General features: G+C 37.2%; 1 protein-coding gene and 1 long non-coding RNA gene across 2 annotated transcripts; one reads left to right on the top strand and one right to left on the bottom strand.

Annotated features, from left to right (window-relative positions):
* Positions 1–3,524: 3,524 nt before the first annotated feature.
* On the bottom strand, positions 3,525–4,787 carry LOC113320578. Its single transcript, XR_003346185.1, has 3 exons — positions 4,458–4,787; positions 4,229–4,366; positions 3,525–3,660 (listed from the first exon to the last, which is right to left on the bottom strand). It is a non-coding gene; the product is annotated as an uncharacterized LOC113320578 (long non-coding RNA).
* A 1,062-nt stretch (positions 4,788–5,849) lies between these two features.
* Positions 5,850–7,273, top strand: LOC113320912. The gene is made up of 2 exons (XM_026568808.1): positions 5,850–6,890; positions 7,000–7,273. Exons 1-2 carry the CDS (start codon positions 6,531–6,533, stop codon positions 7,012–7,014), a joined length of 375 nt encoding a protein of 124 aa, XP_026424593.1. The 5' UTR covers positions 5,850–6,530; the 3' UTR covers positions 7,015–7,273.
* The last annotated feature ends 3,240 nt before the right edge of the window (positions 7,274–10,513 follow it).

Here is a 10,513-nt window from a genome sequence, read left to right as displayed (position 1 = left end):
ACAAAGCCAAAACCCTAACTTTTGGCCGCGCCTAAACTGGGTCATATTAAATCCGTACCGGCCATGCTTTCATGCCACTGACTACCAAACGAAAGGTTGCAATAATCAACGGCTACCCTTCCTCTCAAGATGAAAAATCTCGACCGTCGAAGGTCATCACCGAGCCGGCAAGTCTCCCAAGCTCAACTTGCCGAACAACAACATGCTACATGTTTTCCACGAAAACACTCGAGACATCAACACATGTCACAAACTGGGGGATGCTCATTGGGTATTGGTTTGGCGGTTTACAGTGGCGGCGTACACTACGCCCGTTATAAGACAGTGTCATAAGGATGAGGCGGTTAGTAAATACAGGGAGTAATGGTGAAACGCTTTCTTTTATGGAACATCAATTCCAGGCATTACCGGTTACCACCTCCTCCCATTTACTCATTCGTTTTCCATTTCTTACGAGACCGGAGTACGTTTCACTTCGACTTGTATAAATAGGTCTTACCTATTTCCACCGAACAACAAATTCAGGTAAGGAGGATACAACACTCAGAAAATATTTGATAGCTTTCCATATGTTAGCTTCCCACTTTCTGGTACAATTCGTGAAACAACTACTCTTCCATAATCAACTATTCTGGTCTCAACACTCTCTTTGCTTCCCTCCCCAAAACCAACCCTTCTCCTTCACTTTGTGACCGAAGAAAGTCTGGAACGACCATTTCTTGGTTTAGGCCGGATTTGTACATATTGATCTCTCGAATCTAAAGTACTCCCTTGCAGTAAATTGTTTAGGGTTTAAACTCGTTTCTCACCCACACACCCGAAATTACCAAAATCATCAGAAATCATTTTCACCCTCAAACACCTGAATATATGAATACAGTTCCATACTCTTGCATGTGTGTGCAGTTTGTGCCTCAAAAAATCCAATACTTCATGTGGTAGCTGCTCAAAATGCTCTTCCTACATTTGATAACTTACTTAGAAGAGGGTGTCAATTTCAAACTGAAACTTGTGCTCTCTGTAATTCCCTTCCAGAATCTGTAGATCATCTCTTTCTGCACTGTGAGTACTCTCATAAAGTTTGGTCATTTTTTTATTAATGGCTATAATATTAGATGGGCACAAGGAGGAAATAACCATGCAACTGCAAGCCTGGAAGTTTAGAAGAGGAAGAATCAGGGGAAGGAAGATATGGCCTCTGATCATCTTTGTAATATGTTGGCTTCTTTGGAATGAAAGAAACCGAAGAGTAATGGATCATAAGAGACCTAAAGGAGTAGAATAAATATATGGGGAGGTCACCAAAAATGATTATTTCTTTATGATTTAGAGATTTGAAATATATGGGGAGGTCACCAAAGATGATTTACTGCTTTATGATTCAGAGATTTGATCACAAAATGGAAAGTCATTATGGTTTACTGCTTTATTGACGCGAGATAAAAAATTTATGTACGAATGGTGTTGGTTTAGTGTTATGGGCCTGACTTTTTGTATACATTAAAATGGGGTAGGCGTTATTACACTTTCTTTTATAAGAACAGACACCTTGCTCAGCTGGTCATCCCCGTTTCCCAAAGTTTCATGCGTTCCAGGAGGTCCCGGGTTCGAGCCCCCAATGACGTAATATTGCAGGAATTAACATGTAAGGAAGAGTTAGCTTGTCCCCCTTGTGACACAATTTCAGCCCCCATCCGCTTCGTCTCCTTTATCTAGGTTACTCATGAGGCTCGCGTGTAGGCTAACACGGCAACATGTTCAATTGATGTAGTAATACGTTGTTGGAGCTTAGCTTGTAAGGCTTCCAACTAGTTAATTTACTAATATTCTTGAAATAATACATGATTAAAAATAAAATAAAAAATGTGGATACCATTACGGTGTGGGTAGTGTAAGAGAAAGTTTTATGGTGGAATCCAACCTATTCCAAGTGTGGAAAAACCATGGAATGTCAAGTCTAGTGGCTTCCAAGTTGGGGTCTTCCACAGAAAATCGAAGGAGGGATCCACGGTTTCGTGGAAGGGTTCGTGGAATCCATTTGAACTCCAATAAGAATAGAGCTAAAAAAACGCTATTAAGAATAGCGTTTTTTTTATCCGTAGATTTAAAATGAGTTGTTGAAATCTAATGACTGAGAAAAAAACGCTATCTTAATAGTGTTTTCACTATTCCACCACTACACTTGCACTTCCATCCACAATTCCAAATGCTGAGGTGGTGTGGAAGATGGAAGATGGAACTCTTCCACCATAAAACTTGCTCTTAAAAAAGTATTGAATCACGTTTTCTTTCTCGGACACGTGGTTCGATATGTGAAGTCCTTCCGATACAACATCCACGTATTTCCAGCCTACATAACGGTTTCATCGTGTCATCGTGTTATTTCGGTTACATAATTTCATTTAGATCGGTTTCGGTTACAAAGTCTCAACTCAAGTGCTTCGTAATCCTATTGAAAACCCAATTCGGCAATTCCTCCCCACTCACACCCACATTGACGCACACATTTTTTTTTTTTAGAAATGGATAACAAGAAGAATAAGAAAGAAGACGCAGAAACCCCAATTCTACGAGATTTCTTCATCCAAGAAATTTTCTTGCGACTCCCAACCAAATCTCTCTTGAGATTCAAATCCATCAGTAAGTACTACTACAACTTAATCTCCAGTTCTAGATTCAAAAAATTATACCTATCATAACCTCTCCAAAAAATAACACAGTATCATTCTCCATGATTGCAAGAGATATAGACACATGTGATCGTGACTTAAGACATCTTCCTCACTACCCATCGTCGTCTGTCTTTGAATGTAACGGCGTCGACGGGAGAGTCGAAAATCACACTGATTACACATTTATACCTCATGGTTATCAAACTTATTCAATGTGTAGTTGTAATGGTTTGGTTTTCATGAGTACTGTTGAGTTTTATTTGGATGAGGATGATAATTGTACTGGGAGTAAAGAGAAATTGTTTATTGTTAATCTGGGGACTAAAGAGTATAAGAAGATAAGAAATGGGTCGGATGGGATTTCCTATAGTTTGTATGGGTTAGGGTATGATTCTAGAAATGATGACTACAAGGTGGTTAGAGTTAAGGGGATAGAGAGTAAGAGCATCTCCAATAGAGGGTGAAAGTTTTATTTTCTTTTGACACATAGGATTTTAAACCTTCATTTAGATTAAATCCATCTCCAACAGTAGGTCCTTTAAATTAGGAAGGGTGTCAAAATAAATATGAAGATTTTAGAGAAAGTCTTATTTAGACCTTGGGAATGACCTCCATGTCATCTTTTTGACTATTTTAGAAAATTTCTTGTTTGGTCCTAGGCCCATATAGTTATTTATAGTAGGGTCCAACCGGATTTTTTTTTATCCGGAGGTCCAAAATTAATTAAAACATGGAAATGTCCATAATGCCCATTACTACCAAACGTGTGTGTCTACACTGCTTACAAATTTGAGTACATATCTGGTACACTGCTTAAAAATTCGAGTACATATTTGCTACACTGCTTACAAATTTGAGTACATATTTGTCGCACAGCTTAGAAATCTGAGTACATATCTGTCGTACTGCTTACAAATCCGATTATATATCTGAATGCTTACAAATTCGAGTACATATTTGTTGCACTGCTTCCAGGTAGAGTACAAATCTGTAAGAATCAATGATAAATAAATTAGAAAACGTCATTATGTACTGATAGGTAATACACAAAAGAAAACTGAAAAACAATTGATAATAACAGTTTATGAGTCTTGTGACTCTATAGATTATCATTTCCACATAGTGACTAAGGGTGAAAAAAACAGTTGTGTATCAGGTGGTGTCTGTTTGTAGCATGAAGCAAGAAATGGGTATTCCAGTGAGACAGCAATATCGCACAGCAGCAGGTAGTCAGGAAACTTGTGGTAGAAAAAAGAATTGTTCTGCCTCAGAGGTCTACATGATTTTGGGAGAACGATAAAGCTTTCAAAAACTAGTATCAGTTAACAAAATCACATTATCTAACTATAAATATTAGGCTAACCTTTTACTTATCCGCATGCCCATGAGCCTACATTAGGCCATTTGGCATTTAAGAAACTACACAGGGTGAGGTCTATCTATCCAGTTGAGGATAACAGTTCCAGAGAAGTAAACAACATCGAGAAGATGCACCAAGCTACTATTCTATTTATTTTTGTATGTATGACAAAAGCAACAAAATCCGAGCAACATACATGTTCCAGGTGCACCTCTGCCTGCTAATTTTTCTTCTAATGAGGATGTGGATGAAGGGCATGGAGTAATTTATATAACTGAGATGCATCCACTGGTGATCCAAAGTTGAGTAACGCAGAACGGGTTCCCACCTTCACCTGTCCGTGATAGATAAGATACAAATTGTATCATAAATCTTAAAAGGAAATACAGAAAAGAGGAAGACCACATAAGAGGAAGAGCACATACACATGAATCAAAATCCCCTTCAATTCTTCACCAAGTGGAGCACCAGCAATGAGTAAGATACAGTCATGCAATTCCAATTTAACTCCTTTAATTCTCATCTCTCTAAAGATACCCAACGCTTCTAATGCATTTCAAGAACACTTATTCATCAAACACTTCACAACATCACTAACAAACATAAAATTCAAATACTACACATATGAATCAAAGAAGGTCTATAAACAAATCTAAGCAAAACCCAACTGTGTACATTCTTTTCATCAACTATATCCCCACAAACTTTTAAAACAGCAAGAGAAGTATAAAATTTAGGACGAACTCTGGACAGTGATGTTTATCACAATTGATAATAACAAAAGAAAACTGAAAAAGAAACCATAAAAGTATCAGATCTACTAATGAAATAAACACAAAACATGATTGTTTATTAGATCTGAACTTGTTCCATCAAAATCCACCAGTATATCATATACGTACCGATGATTAATACACAAAAACAACTTAAAAGCATATCAAAACAACCAAAATGAAACTAAATCAGTTGCATGTGAAAACCAAGTAATGAATCTCTAAAAACCAGATCGAAACATTTTTTTCTTCAATATTCCTATATATACTTCTAGATCGAAGAAGAAAAATATCACAAAACTACAAAATACAAAATTAAAGCTAATTTTTTCAGTACATCATATGTATTGTTGATTCATAATCTAAACTTCAGCTGCATGTGAAAAACTAGTAACGAATCTATGAAAAAAATAGAATGGAAACCGAAAATCATTGTTAATATACACTACCTGGAACACAACAATCTTCTCGTCGTAAATCATAACGATGCATTCTTCTTCTTCTCAAAAATAAACTAAGTTTCTATCAGTACGGGATATACGTACTGTTGATTCATATACAAAAAAGAACTGAAATACGTCTAAAACATCTAAATGGAAGTGGCATAATCGAATCTAGCAACGAAATGAACAAAAAATGTGATTATTCATCTAGATCTAATATATAGTCGACAAATCAACCATGGAGATCGAAAACATAATCAAGCACAATAATGATTAGAACGCCAAAACCTTAAAAGAAACATTACAATGGAAAATCTTCATCATCTGATTCGGTAGAAACGAGAAAGAACAAAAACAAATCTTCATCTTCATCTGCAACAATGGTGAGAGGAAAGAGAAGAAGAAAATGAATATGAAATGTGAAAAATATTTCTCATGCTTTTAACATATTAAATAGGAAAGGTTATTTGTGGTATTTTCATATTACGTATACCTGATCTCGCACGTGTGCAGGACCTGGGCTAAAAAAATTTGGTCCATTTTCATGTTTTCTTTTAATTATGGACCTCTGATTACTGGACTTTAATGGGTGGACCTGCCACTAACTAAGAACACTATAATGGTACCTATTGGTAATTCCTACTTTTTTTAATTATTCTTTTTATATAAATTTTTTTAAACAAATAGGAAAAGGGAATCACTTTTATCTTTATCCAAAAAAAACAAATCTTATAACTAACACCCCACACTACTGGAAATGGTTCATGTGTAAAACATTATTCTTTGCATTACATATATATAACCCCACAAATAAGGATCTAAATATAAATTCCACATAGAATTTGTAGCATCCACTGTTGGAGATGCTCTAAGAGGGATAGTTCTGAGGCTGAGGTGTATACGTTAGGATCGGATGAGTGGAAGGGGATTGGAAGTGTGAGTTATAAATTTGAGGCTCATCGCGGGGTGTTGTTCAATGGATTACTTCATTGGGTAGCTGTTGGGGATTTTAAACACTCTGAATGCGTTTAGACGTAAGAAACCTCTAGTTATAGTTGCATTTGATTTTGTGAGTGAGAAATTTGAGGAAGTAGCGTTCCCAGAAGAGCCTTTGACAGCTTTAGGAGAATTTAAGAGTTGGGATTGCTGGGCAAATGTGGGGGAGTTGGGAGGATGCCTCTATGTGCTTTCGCATGTTGAGACGGTCAGGATTGATGTATGGGTATTGCAGGAGTATGGGGTGAAGGAGTCCTGGGTTAAAAGTTTAACCATTTCATAAGAGATGATTGACAAGGTAGAGTTTAATCGGTCATTTGATGGAGATAATACACCGTGTGCCAGGCTAATACAGAGTTTCAAGAACAATAATGTGTTATTGCAGGTGAATAACAGTTTATTTTTGTATGACCCAAAGAACAAAAGTGTTAGACAACTGACGATCTGTGGTGCTGAGGAATGGACTGATGCAGAGATTTATGTGCCGAACCTTGTTTCACTTAACTCTGATAGTAGCCGTGAATGGGAGAGGGTGAAAAGGAGGCAACCATTTAAGTATGGTACTAGCTTTGTATGGCAGAGGCCGAACAAGAGGCAACCAGCTAGAGAGTACAAGGTGGAAAACTTTAGAGCAAAGCTGGAAGAGGTAAAACATCTGAAACATTACTTGTTAATTTGTTTTGCGTTATTCTTGATTTCTATTTCTATGGACAAACTTTTTTGATGATTGATGATGCACTTTTGTGCTCTTGCAGATTTGTCAAGGATGACCCTGTTTTGGCTGTGCAGGTGGTGTCAGCTTTGATGCTGGGCCAGCTAGACCAAGATTGTTTGCAATATCTGTGTTGCAATGTTTATCTACTAAATGTGTAACAGAATCATCATTTGCTATCTAGTTTATTAGCTCCTAAAAGATTGTTCACTTTTATTACTAGCCTTTTAGTTATGTTAACTGGTAGGGATAAAAACCTAACTCTATGCGATGTTTGTTACTTAACGAGGATAATATGTAGTATTAAGAAGATTTTCTATGATCGTTTTGCTTTTTAAACTTAATTTGTGTCTGTTATATTTTTTTAGTACACTTGGCTCAGAAGTGTTCAGTTGTTGCACTCACACACACTTGTTTGATCTGTGTTGATGCTGGATTGAGCCTTGTCAAAATTTACAATAACTGAAATCATCCCTTCTTGTTAAAGTTGTTCATGACATTTTTGTAGCTCCTCGTTGTTTATGACCAAATTCAGCTACTTTCTGATGCATAGCCCTGCGTTATTCTTGGAGTCCCTTAAGGGCTCCTCTAGATCGCAATTCTATATGAGAGTCTGCGGTTCCCTTCAAGTTTTTGAACACGCATGAGAATGACTAGTGTGAATAGTGGATTGACAGAGGCTTAGGATGAATCAGTATGAGATGCTAGGGGGACAACTACTATATTTAAGTCTTGATGTTTACCTTCTTTTTTTTTCCGCAAAAGAGGAATTAATCCTCATACCATATATTGATTTATATGATCTTCAGAAATCTGATGGTCATTTGCTGTTACAAGATTGATATAATTTCTAATATATAAGTTGTTTATAATAGTTAAAAGAGCTTCTCCTTTCCAGGTATTTTTTTTTGAAGCATAGATTTTATTATAAGAAGTTTAATTTACAACTTGTCATGGTATGTGGTACCCACAGAGTCTTGAAATAAAATATGACTGATAAAGGATGGGATTGCCTGGTCCCAGATTTTGGTGGAATAGTTTCCTGCTTGGCTTCCATCCGCTACATGATTTGCTAATCCGTCCGCTGCTTGATTTCCTTCCCTGTAGTTGTGTTGTATAGCGACTTGTGGGATTTTCCTAAGTCTACTTTTTATTTCTTCAATCATTCCTGCTATGTGCCAAGGTGGCGTGGTAGTTGATGTGATGAAACGCAGGAGGTTCTCCGAGTCTGTTTCAAAAAGGATTCTAGGCCATTGTCTCTCTGTTGCTGTTCTTGAAGCCAATAGTAAGCCCCAGGTTTTTGCAGTTAGTGCTGTCGTAATTCCTAGTGGGTGAGCCATAGCTATTAAAGTTTGTGCATCAGAGTCTCTACAAACGAATCCATCTCCTGCAAATCCCGGGTGGCCTCTGGCTGCTCCATCCGTGTTAATCTTAATCCAACTGATATTTGGAGTGGACCAAATTACCGATATCGTTGCTATCCTTTTATCTGTTATCGTGTGGTTGAATGTTGGTGTATCTCCTGGTATGATTGGTGGTGAAGCATGCAGTGGCCATGAATATTCTTGTTGTAGTTTTTGTGCCCATGCTACGATTTCTTCTGAAGTTGTTTGTTTTTGTTGGTAAATTAGATCATTTCTGGATAGCCATAGGGTCCAGAATAGAAAACAGAATGAGGAGATTATAGAAGTTGATGTTGGATGTTGCAGGATTTGGGATATGGTTGTTTGTGGAGTTAAGGTGAAGGCCGGGGTAGGGTTGGTGTTTGGTGCATTTGAAAGTTGATTGAATAAGATGTTCCAGGAAGAAGTCGCCATTGGAAAATGAATTAAAAGGTGGCTTGTTAATTCCGTATCAGTATTGCATCTTGGGCATATATCTGTGTTGGTCAAATGGATTCAATGTAAGAGAGAGAAGGTTGGTAATCCTTCATTGATGGCTTTCCACAAGAAAAGCCGAATTTTTGGTGGACATGGTAAGGTCCATAAGAATTTGGTAGGTGGTAGGGGTGTGTAGATTGGTTAACCATGGGTTAGACATTTGTATCCCAAAGATGTGGTGTAGTTTCCAGATTTTGAGTGTGGCCAGATAATTTTATCTGGGGTATTGTTTTGGGGAAGGTGGATGTTGATGATTTTTGAATTGTTGGATTGGGAATGGTGTTCAATTTTTCATGATTCTAGGAGTGGGAGATTGAGTCGATGATATCTGTTACCATTTGGATTGGGTAGCATTGTGTTGGATCTAGATTGGGAGAGTATGGAATCCAATTAGCCTCTATCGGAGTTGATAATCCATTTCCAATACGATGGAAATTTAAATTTTGCATGGTAGGTATAATTGACGCGAGTTGTCTCCATTGAGGACCGGAAGAGGAGGGAATGGAAACGTTTCCTTGTAGAATTGGTTGTTCATTAAGGTATTTTTCACTGAATAGACTTCCGCATATGGAGTTAGGTTGTTCATGCAAATTCCAGATTCTCTTCATGAGAAGGGATGTATTATGATAACTGCTTTTTCTTATTCCTAATCCTCCTCCGGCTAATGGCTTTGTTGCTTTATCCCATCCTATAGGGTGTAGTTTTTTGATTGTTGAGTCATGTTTCCAGAAAAATTCATGGTTATACGATCTATTTGTTTGTGTATATTTTAGGGTAGGTTTTATGTTTGCATTATGTGATTTTTGGTTGGGGTTAGGGAGGTTTTGATGAGAACAAGTCTTCTGGCGGAGTTAGGCATTTTGTCATCCATCCTTTTGCTTTTCTGGCTAATCTTTGTAGGAGGGGAGTGAAGGTTTGATTTGATGCTCTTCCTTGTTTAAAATGTATGCCTAGATAGGTTGGTGGTTTTGATGTGGTCGGCATATTAAAGAATTGTTGAAGATCATTTATTTTGATTGGGTCTAAATTAGGGTGATGGATGATTACTGATTTGGCAGTATTAATTACCTTCCATGCAGAGGAACTATAGGCGTGGAGTAAGGTTTTAAGGTGTTGATTACTCTGATTTGATGTTTTATACGTGATCAGAAGATCATCTGCATACATTAGATGAATTATGGGAGGTTCTTTTTGTGATATGTTAAGTCCTGGAACTAATTTTTGGTTTTGAAGGTTTCCCAAGTTTGTGGATAGGATTTCAGCACATATGATAAAAATATAGGACGATAGTGGGTCTCCTTGTCTGATACCTCTACTTGGGGTGATGTATCCATGAGGTGTACCATTTATTTTAATGGAGTATGTAACTGTTGTGACGCATAGCATAATGTAGTCTATAAAGGCTGATGGGAATCCAAGTTTTGTAAATGATGTTTTGATGAATCCCCAGTCTAGGTTGTCATGGGCTTTTTGGATATCTAGATTGAGAGCTATTTTTGGATCTTTGGTGGGTTTTGAGGTTCTAATGTGATGGAAGAGTTCTCCAGCAATTGCTATATTGTCGTGTATTGATCTTTGCGGCACAAAATCACTTTGGAAAGGGATTATTAAAAAGGGTAGAATAGGTCTAATTCGGTTGACTAATATTTTTGAGATGATTTTATATGTGACATTGCA

This window comes from Papaver somniferum, chromosome 11 (assembly GCF_003573695.1).
Source record: "Papaver somniferum cultivar HN1 chromosome 11, ASM357369v1, whole genome shotgun sequence".
Lineage (NCBI taxonomy): Eukaryota > Viridiplantae > Streptophyta > Magnoliopsida > Ranunculales > Papaveraceae > Papaver > Papaver somniferum.
Note: the sequence above shows the minus strand (reverse complement) of the source record. Positions and strands in the feature narration are given on the sequence as shown.

What these genes read in the sequence shown, in the direction of transcription:
- LOC113320912 (XM_026568808.1), top strand. Translation starts at nt 6,531, where the DNA reads ATGATTGACAAGGTAGAGTTTAATCGGTCATTTGATGGAGATAATACA.